A 13,270-nucleotide genomic window follows, 5' to 3' on the forward strand; every position below is an offset into this window, starting at 1 on the left:
GTCCTTAAATTAAAACTCTGTGTTTTAATTCAAACAAGATCAAGGAAGCGATGACAAAAATAAAAATCACTTTGATCTTGTGACTCTTTATCTACAGATTCAATTAATTGTTTATTTGTTTTTTATAAATTATACATCATATTTATCACGTGTGTAGACAACAGTTCCCAGTGCTGATGGAGGCGAGTTAACTGGCAATGTAAGACTTTGAATACAATTTATTGACTATAGATGATACTGACAATCAAACAATGACATCAAATCAGTATAAGACGATAATCAAACAGTCAACGTAGCCTAATGGCTATTTCATCATCATCTTCACTTTCTACAACACCATGGTTCAAGTTTCAAATGGCGGTGTCCCAAAATACGGTGCTGGTCAGTCCAGCGGTGGTAACAGCGGCAGGGGCTGAATATGGCGGTGGATGTTTCTTCTTCCAGCTGGGCAGGATGGGCATACTATCTTGTTTACACAGATTTTTCTCGGGCCGCTGTCGAGCTTTAATCTCTTGACACAGAACTTGTTTCTTTTCGATCATCTCCATCATGGTGGCGTCGCCGCAGAGCCATGGCATCTGGAGATTAAATTCACCACAACATCAGCCTGTCGTTAATCAATATCACTGTATGTGTATGTGCTTTTCTAAGGGCTAAAGGGTTTCGGGTTTACAGGCTCAGAAAGTTAGGGTTAGGACCAAGTGTTAGGGTTAATGTCCAGTGTCCTTAGTGGGTACCAAAAGGTGCACTGGCAGAAGAGGGGGTGGGTATAAAATACTTACTGGGTTATTTCTTTCATTATTCATGTTTTGTTAAGAACAAACATTTTAAAGCGGCATATCTGGTTGAGGGAGGCAAGATGGCGCTATGTGTTTATTATAAAGTATAAGTTATTCATATGTTCTTAAATAGTAGGAAGAACATAGTTTATTTAGAAGTTGTGACTGTAATAAGTGACTGTCTTTATATAGAGTATTTACTTTAATAAGTAGGTGTAACACAGACAGACAGTTACAGACAGATGTGACTTCAGACTGAAGTTTATTTTCACTCAGCTTTATACGTGTCACATAAAATTATTCATTTTGCAATATTGATTACTTTTAAGGAAAAACGTCAGTTTAAACATGAATTAAATGTCGAGATAATTTCAAAGGAAAACAACAAAAAAAGTCCGACATTTTGACTCTTTAGATGAATTACATTTTTAATCTTATCTGCGATAACTTTATTTACATACTTATGACTGATAAAAGATCAAAACAAGAATTAATAAAACTGATATGTAAATTTTTTTAAATAAATATTCAGTAATATATATACATATAAATATGTCTATGAAAACATCATGTGATTGCTTGCAATAGGTGCGTTCAAGTTTGACTTGATCTGTCTGCAGGAGTGGAGGGAGTTTGTTATAAAAAAACACAAAGGTCAAGTCGGACACTTTCTACTTCTCATCGCGTCAGTGAGACGAGGACAACCGCCAATCTTGAAGTATTCGGTTTTTCCATTGCAGATCGAACAGATATTTTTGAAACAATGAACAACAAAGTTAACTTAGAACTTTTCTTTTAGCAATTCATTAAATCCTATTTAGAGAGATATAAACACATAACTTTTTTGTCTTTACTAATCATCATATTCTAAAAAAAAGGTAAGACGCACACTAATCAGGATGCATAGTGTTAAATCAGCACTGCACAGAGCTGCATCATGTCGAACGCACCTATTGACTGAACAGAGGAACATGAAACAATAAACCTACAACCTCAGTTTGAAGGGTTTGAAATCAAAGTGGAATGAAAAAATGATAAATTGTTAACGAGTGAAGATCTCGGTTACAATTCCTTTTTTTGAGTTGTTAGAGTTGGAAGGAATTTATTCAATAGATTAGAATTTAGATGATGATTGTTAATGAGATGGGACAGTAGTTTGAAACCATATGATTTGGCATTGTTATATGTAAAATGACATTCTTCAGTATAAGTTCAGTCATTGTTAAAAATTAGATTGATGTTAGTTAGTTGTTAGGGTTTATGTATTCATAAATACAGTGTAACAGTAAAAGAAAGATTTATTTTAAAGAGAAAATACGTATAAATGGGGAAAACTTGTTTATTTGTTTACTTGTTTACATGTCAGCTCAGAAGTCAGGTTCAGTGTTTTATGTTCAATGTTGAATGTTGAAGTTGAATCCTGTGAAACAAAAAGTTCTTTATAATAAAACTGCTGCTTAAAAATAGGTGAGACAGACAGGTGTCAAACAGACAGGTGAGACAAACAGGTGAGACAGACAGGTGAGATAGACAGGTGTCAAACAGACAGGTGTGACAGACAGATGAGACAGACAGGTGAGATAGACAGGTGTCAAACAGACAGATGTCAGACAGACAGGTGACACAGACCCCACAGAATCTGCCTGCAGACCTCCACTTCCGGCACTGTCAGGAAAAAAAAACAAATAATATTTAGGAAACACTTCCTGTCCACGTGCTTTGTTCATTGATTTATAATTTTTTAGCCCAATTAGTAAATATTTTTAAATGAAATTATAAATTATTTAAATGTAGCATAATGATTTTGCCTAATTTGTCTACGTAGCAGGAAACGATGGAATCTATGCTAGCGTAGCCACATATATACATTTTATTAATAACAGTATCTTATTTATGTACGCTATTTATTTATTTGTCTAAAGATATAAACTCCATCCAGCAACACCAATTTGTGAAAAACATAAAGCTCACTGATTCAACAATTGGAGCTTAAGTCTGTCTTTCTCAAAACCCTTCTCATTCATAATTTCCCTTTGAAGAGTAATATATTATAAGGTTTTATTGCAATAAGCTTCATTCAACTCTGGGTATTTTATATGATACTGTAAGCTGATGTGGCTACTTGTACTGTAAACCTGAGGAGTTTTAATAGAGATTCATTTCACTGCATATTTTTATGTCAGCACACATTACCAGGAATAATTAGTTAAAACCATAATTTTTTCTTAAAATAATGAAGCCCTTATGGATGTCATGAGTCTTAACATCCTATAGGCCTCGTTATCGTGGTATATACAGGAGGCTTTGTACAGAAGTTATTACTGCAGCTTTATTCCGTCATCTTACTTTTACACTGTACATCGATGGCTTAACTTTATGTATATGGATCGACTTGAGATTGTTTTTAAATTGGCTTCCCTTGTGCATTTTTATTTGATACACTTAGTCTCTACAATCATTGAAATAACATTTATTGTAAGTGTCTTTGGTATTTCTCACTTTGTGCTGCTGGAACACATAAATTCAACCAGGGTGAGGAATCATTAAAAGGCTAATCTTAAAATATACTAATAAATTAGCACTGTGTTCTTCATGCTTAAATCAAAAACAAGTATTAAGAGATTTATGAAAAATCTAAACAAAACGCACATAATAAAAACTGCTTTGTGTTGCACTTTATTCAAAACAGCATATAACAAGAATTTCCTGTGTAGATTTGTTTAATTGTTGGATCTTCGAACAGATTCCCTTTAGTTGAGAAACATGTGAAATAATTTTCAAGGGAAACACAACATTTTCATAAAATGTTACAATGCGAGTCCTGCATCACTGGTTCCTTACACCAGTAGATTTCCCACAAGCTGTGCAGTCTCTGCACTGGTCACCAGCGCGTCAGGCAGATCCACATGTTGGTTCGGGTTTGGGTTACTGCACTAAGCCTTTCTGCAGTCAGGCTCTGTCCTATAGAAGACAGCGAGAGAGAAGGGTTGTCTTTCTATAGTCCAATTGATGAGCTCCTCATACCTTTTTTTTTCTTGACTGAATTATTGTAACAGTGTCTTTTAAACTGCAGGTTATTCAAAACACTTCCGCTGAGTCCTCTCTCAAACCAAGCATCCTATTACTTAGTATTACTAGTGAATGAATCATTTGGGGTTAAAATACATGTGCATTTGTGACTGCGATGTAATCAACAACACAAAAGCCATTGCTTACTCTCGCAGTATAAATAGTTATTTAAAATTATCCACATAAAAATGCTAAGCCTAGTATAAAACCCCAGGAGATAACGCTAGGCACTGTTGGTTTGAAACTAACTTTAAAACAACAAATTACCTCCATACATGTGTAGCATTTAGTAACTTGTATGATTTAAGGCCGATTCATAGTTCTGCGCTGAAGCTATGCCATGGGAACACACAGGGCCTCCACCACTGTGAGCATTCATAGTCGTGCATAGCTGTGTGTGTGCGTCACTCTTCAATTACACCATCGAAACGCTACCCACGCTTTTACAAATTCTCTGTTGTCTCTATTTCCTTTAGAACAATGCCAAGGGTTACAAAGTAGATTGTGTTGGAATCTGGCGAGTCTGCCAGAAATGCGATGTTGTCCAGTGTGTAATCACAGCTCTAGTGGTCGCCATTGCCTCAACATCTAGTTACATTTCAGGAGAGTGCACGTCAGGGTACGCTTGCGGCTCTGACTCTGATGTGACACAGAAGCATGAATTGAGCTTTAGTCATACACTTATTGACAGTGGTAGCTATTTTGACAGAAAACAAATGCAAGACCCAGGCATTCAACCTTTCGAATTATGCAAATCAGTCACTTACCGCTGAAAACAATGTTGCCTGCGCCGTAAATCATTCCCTTGTTATTTCCTGTCCTGACAGTGGAGGTTTCCTGAGAGCAGAGCCTGCGCCAGAAGCGACCTCATTGTGGAGGTTTGCAGGCAGACGCCTCTCGACAGACAGGTGAGATGGACAGGTGAGATGGACAGGTATGATGCAGGTGAGACAGACAGTTGTCAGACAGACAGGTGTACCTGTCTAAGGGCAGGGTGATGCGCTTCGTGCAGGTGACGTTGTAGTGTCGTTCCAGGTGAAGGAACTCCTGACGTCGAGGCTGAACGGCCGAGTTTACAAACAGACTTTGATTCTGCAGATAAAATCATTTTACATCAATGACCACAAACAGAGAAGCCTTCACCTGACCTTCACCTGACCTTCACCTGACCTTAACCTGACTTTCACCTGACCTTAACTTCACCTGACCTTCACCTGACTTTCACCTGACTTTCACCTGACTTTCACCTGACCTTCACCTGACCTTCACCTGACTTTCACCTGACTTTCACCTGACCTTCACCTGACTTTCACCTGACCTTAACTTCACCTGACCTTCACCTGACCTTCACCTGACTTTCACCTGACTTTCACCTGGCTTTAACCTCAACTTCACCTGACCTTCACCTGACCTTCACCTGACTTTCACCTGACCTTCACCTGACTTTCACCTGACCTTCACCTGACTTTCACCTGACCTTCACCTGACCTTCACCTGACCTTCACCTGGCCTTCACCTGACCTTCACCTGGCCTTCACCTGACTTTCACCTGACTTTCACCTGACCTTCACCTGATGGTCACCTGATGTTTACTTAACTCCAACACCCCACTCACCAAGAATTAAAAAATAATGTGAAGGTACCCACAAGTAATTCAGCATACAGAAATAAATCAAATGAAATTAATATATAAATAAATAATATTTTTTTAGATATAGAGGAAGAAAAATGCCATAGGAAGGATGTTCAAGGGTTAACCCTAATCCTAACCCTAACCCCCCAAAGAAAATTGGATCCATTAAAAAAAATCTATAAGAATTATATGCTGCCATTTTTTCAAGGATTAGCAGCACATTCTCTCAAGGATTATGTCACCTTTTCAACTGTAGAGAAGGACATTAGATCAGACAGCCTGGATGTGGCAGAGGGAGGATTTGGGATTTTTGAGTGTAACAAAATGCCTCTACGAGAAATGAATGAAGCTAAAGCAACAACATCAGTGTGTCTCTTAGAGAAGCGGACTGGTATAAGTGGTACCCCAAAGGAGCTGTCATGTGGCTGGGCTCTAGGGATACTAAGAACTTAATGACTTCAAAAAATAAGACCTGAAAAAAAACATATTGTGTGATCGGCCAGGAATGAGCCACATCTACTGAAAGTATTATTAGTGTATAACAACATGTTTAGCCTGGTGTTATTAAAATGAATCCTAAGCACAATTTTTAACTGAATTAGACTCAAACAAGCACAGGAACATGGGGAGTTGACCCTCAAGTTCTTTCTCCTACAAACCCCTAACCTCCACACGAGAGACCACACTCAAAGATGATATAAGCTCATATATAGTTGAGATCATACCAAATCTCTCAGGGAGCGAAAGTCCCATAAAATCCAGAGAATCCATTGAATGCTGAGGAAAAGTTAAGTTTGGCAAGTTAAAAATCTGAGAAACAAGTCAGACCTTTCTCTCTCCACAGAGTAAAAGCTTTGTCTAACTTAGAAGGAAGAAACAGGTGAAGGTTACAAATAGGGATATATGGGGAGGTGGTGGAAAGATTGAAATGCTACCTACATTGTTCCCAGATTTTTAAAGAAGAAAGTACTTCTGAGATTCTAATGTAACAGAAACAACAGCCGACCAGAGCAGCAAGTGAAGAAGGACATCAAGCATTTTCCTCCATTATCCACAAGTCCAGGTTAGAGAAGTTGCACAAGGCCCAAATTGTTACTATATTGGCTGCACAATAATAAAACAACAGATTAAGCAAGGCCCTGACCCTGATTACACTAAAAAATACAGCTGAACCGAATAAAAAAGGAGACTAGAAATTGAGATCAAAATAGAATTGATGAACTCCCATCTGATTAGTGATGGCCCACTCTGTATCCTGAGGTGCTGAGGATTACTGACCTCCTCCGACTCCCCCTCCAGACAGCATCATGGTGGGACTGACAGACGACCTGCCCATCCTGCTCGAATGTGGACTGGATGGTCGCTCTTTGTCTTTACTGTCACATCGAGGCAGAGACCTGTATTCTACAGACACACAACAAAAACAATTGTTGTGTCATAAAGATACAATTCCACCTTCAGAATCACATATTTGTCCAAGAAAACACAGAAACTAAATACTAGAGACAAAGAAGTGACTCTGAATAAAGAACATTAAAGACGGGAAGACTTTGGTTAATTAATAAAGATTTTACTTCGTATTAATTGTTTGTTAAAAATACTTATAGAAGAACCTGAACATGAAAGTTTCAACATAGAAAAGAGCAGCACCTGCAGCAAATAATATAATAATAACTGGAGCTGCAACAAGGAATGAAGTGGCCCTGAGGGCCCAGCTAACATGCTGCAGCACGTCCGTGCATCATGGCCGTCTTCCTGTTGGGCGGGGTTAAGAGCAGCAAGACGATTTCCTCTAGGAAAGCTCTTTTTTGTCCTAAAAGGTCATTCATTTATAAAAGAAGAAGAATTGGAGCAAGTTAAATAGGGTCCTAGCACTGCAAGTGCTTTGGACCTATAATAATAATATTATCTTCAGATAGTGTTCATGTGAAACTGAACATGCTTGGGCTTGTTTGTATTTCTTGAAGACATTTCTCTTTCTTTAGTTCTGATAAGTTTAGTCTAACCCAGCGACACAGTTGCAGACTTACAAAGGATTTAATATCTGAAACCTCCAATTATTCATTCTAACTGAGGAAGGGGAAATGCAGTGGCGGCTGGCCACTAGAGGGTGCTACGGTGCCACCTTCCCTGGTGGAAAGGTTTTTTTTTAGATTTAAAATAATAATTTATATTAAACATGTGTGTGTTTAAAATGCACAATAATGTTTAATATATAAAAATACAAATAAATTTGTTTGGTGAAATATTAGCTTCCTGTTGAACCCCTCTCTTTCTGTAGCTCCTTTGGTGCGATAATCCACAATATTGCACAAATATTCAGATAGATAGAAAGATAGATTATTGATCCCAAGAGAAATGTAGGTATCCAGTAGCACACAAAACAGTCAAACAAAAGAGCAAAGGCATAAATAAAAAAGTATCAAAGTTGTGCATTTAACTACCATAGCCTCTAAATTATGGTAAAGCAGATGTTTAAGTGTATTTAACAAGTGAAAACAATGCACAAATAAAACTTCATATATATAACACGAGAGATCTAAAAAATATAAAATCAAATATAGACAAACATGGGCAGTAATGGTGACAGTCAGGCTGATGACACGGTTAATGTGTTAGACACTCGTTTGCCGTCTCTTAGAGAAGTTGTACAGTTGTATGTTAGGGGGAGGAAAGACCTCCTCTGTCTGTGGAGCAGGACTGAGAGCATTGACACTGCATGTGCTTCTCTTCCCAGTCAGTGTGCTGTGCAAGGGTGGTCTGTATAAGGTCCTTAATGTCCAGACATTTGTTTAGGGTCCTTCTTTCTGCCACTGATGAGGGAATCCAGCTCCTTGCCCACCACAAAGCCAAGAGGGTGCTTTCAACAACTGACTGTTAAAACATCGGCAGCAGTTTCCTGCAGATGCTAAAAGACCCCAGCCTCCTTAGGAAATAGAGCCGGCTCTGCTTCTTTCTGAGCAGTGTTTGCAGAGCAGTCCAGTCTATCATCCAGCTGCAGTCTTAGGTATTTACAGGTCCTGACCACCTCAACAACAGCCCCCTCAATCAAGACTGGCTGCAGATGTTGCCTGATCCTCCACCAGACTCCGGTATTCTCCTTTTGGTCCGTCCCTGATACATTCATCTGAGGTTTTGCATGTGGCATGACTCAGAGCAGTGTTTCAACTCTAAAGTGTAGAGGGGGAACAAGACAGGAGAGAGCACCAGTGCTACTGACAACAGTCTCAGAGATGCAGTCCCTCAGCTTGACATACAATGGTTTCCCCGTGAGGTAGTGAGTAATCCAAGTTACCAGGTGTGGCTCCTCATCGGTGTCAGCTTGTCTGTAGGAGAGGCTGGATGGTGTTGAAGGCGCTGGAGAAATCATAAAATAAAATCCTCACAGCATCACCAGTTTCCCTTGAACGTGTTTTGTATCTGCCGGATTACAATCTTTATGCGCAATGTTTTTCTTGTTAAGAAGGTCTTTGGAACTACTAGTATTCATGGATTATTTGGTGGGGAAGCAACGCACAGTTTTGGTAGGAACAACAACTTTAATGCAGAAGTTCAGGTAGTCAGTAATGCAATGTGTGAACCCCTCGATGTCCTGACTGTGTGGTTCCTGCAACACAGAACTACAGGAACTAGATGCATCCCTCACATTAACATACAGGATGTCTATTCTCCTGTTCTTCTTGGTGGAGCAGCTGACAAAGTGATCAAAGTCAGAGAGTGTGGAATCTAGTGTAACATGATTAAAGTTTCCAGAAATTGCAATGGAGGCCTCAGGATGTCGTGTTGGCTTAGGGATAGTGGAGGGGACACACACCCCCTCTGTGTTTCTCCACATGGAGGGATGTACACACAAACAACATTTGTCTGTGTGAACTCTCTCAACATGTTGGGGACTCTCAAAGTCCCAACAGCAGATGTTCTCCTTCAACATTCACATCTGTTTCACTAGTGTCTGTCCTGGGAGATGGATCCTCACATGTGTCTCTGAGGTTTCTACCTTCTTCACCTGTTTAGAGTTTGTTTTTAGTAGTTTGTCCTGACTCTTGTTGAGGGTTAAGGACAGAGGATGTCACACCTTGTTAAAGCCTATGAGACGAATTGTGATTTGTGAATATGGGCTATACAAATAAAATCAGATTGATTGATATCTTCCATTCACCACACAGCTACTAAAGAAGGCAAACACCGGTCATGTCACATTCATGTCTTTAAGCACAAAGTTTTGGCAGTTGACAAACAACTTTTAGGTGCATTACCATCACCCTGCGACCTGGAGGCTGGAAACCTTGTGTGATTAAACCTTGAAGGACTTTAGAAAAAAATCAAAAACAGAGAAGCAGAGACGTCATCAGCTGTTTACGTGCGTTCGGTTTGGCAAAGAAATACAAAAAAATAGAAGAAAACCTGAGTGCAGTCTGAGAAGGCATAATACGCCTCTGCAGCATGAGTTGGAAATATATTGTTGTCTTTAGTCATAGCTTTAGAAGAACACAACATGCAGTTGCTGATGCTTCCAAGTAAGCTCGTTCTCATTGGCTATTGCTTTCAGAACTATTTCAAGATTCAGGATCAGGTTATTCAAAAACAGGCCCGATTATCCTCTAGTGTGCAGAGGCTCTTAATAAACACAAGCAAGTCCAGCTCCACAGATACACTTGTACAACATCTGAAGATACCACGACCTGGATAATAATAATAATAACAATAATAATAATAATAATAATAATAATAATAATAATAATGGATCCTTTATCGCGTTGGCATCAGATAACGGTGGTGGACCAGGACCGAGGTGGCAGCTGATGATGGATCCTAACTGGCGGCAGTGGACAATGACTGTGGACTATAGTGGATCTGGTCTGGATGGTGGATCATGATCTTGCTGGCTGCTGATCATAGACTATGATGCAGCAGGACTGTTTGACATATAGTATTGAAGTTATCCTTCAAGATGTTTCCCCTCATCAATGCTGCTGATAACTTTAATCTTGATGTTTTCCTTCACTTGACATCTGTTGACTTGTGTCCGTCCTGGGAGACGGGTCCTCACATGTGTCTCTGAGGTTTCTACGTATTTGTACCTGTTAAAAGGGTTTTTAGTAGTTTTTGATTGATTGATTGCTAATAATAATTATAATAATAATAATAATAATAATGAACATCCAGGAAACAAACCGCAGTTTGAGTTGGTTAAGGGTATTTAAGGTGTCTATGGGAAGTTTGCATTTGATATAAATTGAGAGAAGCCTGATGATTCCAAACCATGTTTGGTACAAAGTTCTTACCTTCACCTTCTCTGCTCTTCCTGCTTCCTGAACTCCTCTTCACCACCTGTCGACCTGACGTAAACACATTGTTAAGTTCGTCCGATGGGCTTGTTGGAGTCCTTATTGAAACATTCTGCATGGAACCGTGGCTGGAGGAGGAGTTACTAAGTTTAGATCTGCTTCCCCCTGCTTTGTGTGAGGATGATGAAGATGAAGAGCGAGGTATACTTCCACCAGTTATCAATGTATCATATGGCGGTGGCCTCTTCAGGCTCAGAGGGGTCAAAGAGCGACCCATGCTGACCGGAGATGGACATGCTGATTGGCTACGGGGGTAACCATGACCATCTTGGGCTGAGCCGGATGACTTGTAGAAGTTTGATGGGAGAGGAGGAGCTGATGATCGACCAGAGGATGTGATGGTGTGGTTGGAGGAGATGTCTCTGTCTCGATCTCTGTCTTTGCGGTGGTGGCTTGATTTCTGAGGGGATTCAGGACCACTTGATTTGCTGAATGAGACTTGTTCTATCATGGGAAGCCGGGTAACATCTAATGGTGTAAGGGGAGACTCATCAGAGTTGGGGGAGCACTGAGCTGGGGCAGGGGGGAAGACGAGCAAGGGTGGACGATGTGTCAGGAGATTCGGGAAGGGTGGAGGAATGTCGCAGAAAGATTCTTGGGACCAGGCATCAGGATCCATGATGACAGAGGGAGTGTCCTGCACAAAGTCCTCCAACATCGGATATTTCATCTCCTCATATACAGACTCACCCTGATCATCCTCCACCACTTCCTGCCCTTTCAACTCGCGCAGGATGTTTCCCACCATCTCAATATAAACTGGCTCATCGTCGTCCATGTCCCTGGATACTGGACTCTGACTCTGGGATGAAGATTCACACCACCTCAAAGAAGACTTCTTTTTGCCGTGGTTGTGGATGTAGGACTCGTCAAAGGAGGTGCTGAGTTGAGTGTTTGGGTTCCTCTTAGGTTTAGGTGGAGGCATCTTCTTGTAGTCATCAGAGTAGACAGGGCATTGAGCTGCAGAAGGATGTGCACAAGAGAGATTTACAACAATTCCTCTGTGACTTCTTGCTAATGTTAGACTTGTAACAACAACAAAAATAACAGACAGGTTGATATTGATCAAACCAGCAAATGATGAGAAAATTTCAATTCAGTTTTATTTGGATAGCGCCAAATCATAATATACATTATCTCAAGGCACTTTACAAAGAAGGTCAAGACATTAAATCGTTTTTAATATAGAGAAACCAACAGTTCCCACAATGATCAGCACTTTGTGACTGTGGAGGAGAAACTCTCTCTATTTCATCATTTAGTCTGAAAACAATCATCATCATCATTTAAACTCTAAATTTAAACTGTATGAATAAGTCAGAGGGTTCCTCACCCTCCAGCTGCTCCATCATCTCTTTGGTCTCTTGTTGATCTCTCCTGATAAGTCCAGAGCCTCCATTCACCATCTCAGAGCTGCTACTCAGTTTGGTGTTGGGGTCTCTCCTCGGTTTGGGTGGGGGTTGTTTTCGGTTGTGGTTGGACTCGTCCTCTCCTCCGCCCACAGAGTGGAGGGACTGGGATCGGACTGTGAAGCCCTGACTTGGAGGGGGTAATCGGTCTTGTGGTGCTGGCATCGTCATGGAACCCATCCTGAAATGTCGTCCAGAGTATGACACGTCTGTTGCCATCGCAACATCTTCGCCAATCCTGAGTGGATGAATGATGGGTCAAACAATCACGATCCATTTACACCAATGAGGAAATAAAAGCATGCATCATGCTAAAACAAAATCATTACTATCATTCCAATTTACAGCTCACTGAGGTTCACTACACTCTCTGAATAGTTACGTTGTTATTAAGTAGCTTTCTACTGATGTTCTTCATTTACATTTGTTAACACAGAAATATGAGCTGAGAGTAAGATCTTGAGTTTTATGTGTTTTTGTATTTTCTACCTCTTGATGGTTTCTTGCTGCCATCTCTTCTTCTGGTGTTTTTCCTGCAGGTAGGTCCAGTTGGTCTGATTACGAATGCGGTCACTTTCTCTGGCAATATCCGAAGCATTTTGTATCACCAAACCATCGTAGGTTCGAAGTCCACAGTCCTCCACATACTGGAAAAACCTGGTGATGGAAGGCACCTCCTGCTGAGATGTCATGACGTCAAAGACCTGACAGGGCGATCAGGAAAACCAAGAGACTGTTAGTTTCTGAGTGAGTTACAGCACAGAGGTTTAGAGGTTAGGGGTCAAAGGTTAGAGGTCTCTCTGTCTTCATTTGTATAAGGTTAGTTCAGGGGACACCTTAAGTGTCAAGAGGAGCACAGGGTACGGAGAGAGTTCCCAACCCTGCTCAGAGCACCTTATGACTAGATCTTCACCACACAGAGAAATTCATAAGGTTTAGGGATTGTTAGGGGCAGTGTTGTGCATGAACGAGTTCAAAAGAACGCGTTCATTGAACACGTTAATGAGAACGATGAACTGAACGCGACTTAAT

General features: G+C 40.3%; 1 protein-coding gene across 1 annotated transcript; it reads right to left on the minus strand.

Moving 5' to 3' along the window:
- Positions 1 to 350: 350 nt before the first annotated feature.
- Positions 351 to 12,930, minus strand: nyap2a (neuronal tyrosine-phosphorylated phosphoinositide-3-kinase adaptor 2a). Its single transcript, XM_053422820.1, has 6 exons — positions 12,728 to 12,930; positions 12,163 to 12,476; positions 10,767 to 11,789; positions 6,760 to 6,885; positions 4,828 to 4,940; positions 351 to 578 (listed from the first exon to the last, which is right to left on the minus strand). Exons 1-6 carry the CDS (start codon positions 12,928 to 12,930, stop codon positions 351 to 353), a joined length of 2,007 nt encoding a protein of 668 aa, XP_053278795.1.
- Positions 12,931 to 13,270: the final 340 nt, after the last annotated feature.

Source organism: Pleuronectes platessa, chromosome 5 (genome assembly GCF_947347685.1).
Source record: "Pleuronectes platessa chromosome 5, fPlePla1.1, whole genome shotgun sequence".
Taxonomy (NCBI): domain Eukaryota; kingdom Metazoa; phylum Chordata; class Actinopteri; order Pleuronectiformes; family Pleuronectidae; genus Pleuronectes; species Pleuronectes platessa.

Excerpts from the sequence above, each read along its gene's own strand:
- nyap2a (XM_053422820.1), bottom strand. The coding sequence starts at position 12,930 with ATGACATCTCAGCAGGAGGTGCCTTCCATCACCAGGTTTTTCCAGTAT. Across the intron at positions 6,886-10,766 it reads GAAGAGCAGAGAAGGTGAAG|AATACAGGTCTCTGCCTCGA; the intron begins GTAAGAACTTTG and ends GTGTGTCTGTAG. Across the intron at positions 579-4,827 it reads ATCACCCTGCCCTTAGACAG|ATGCCATGGCTCTGCGGCGA; the intron begins GTACACCTGTCT and ends TTTAATCTCCAG.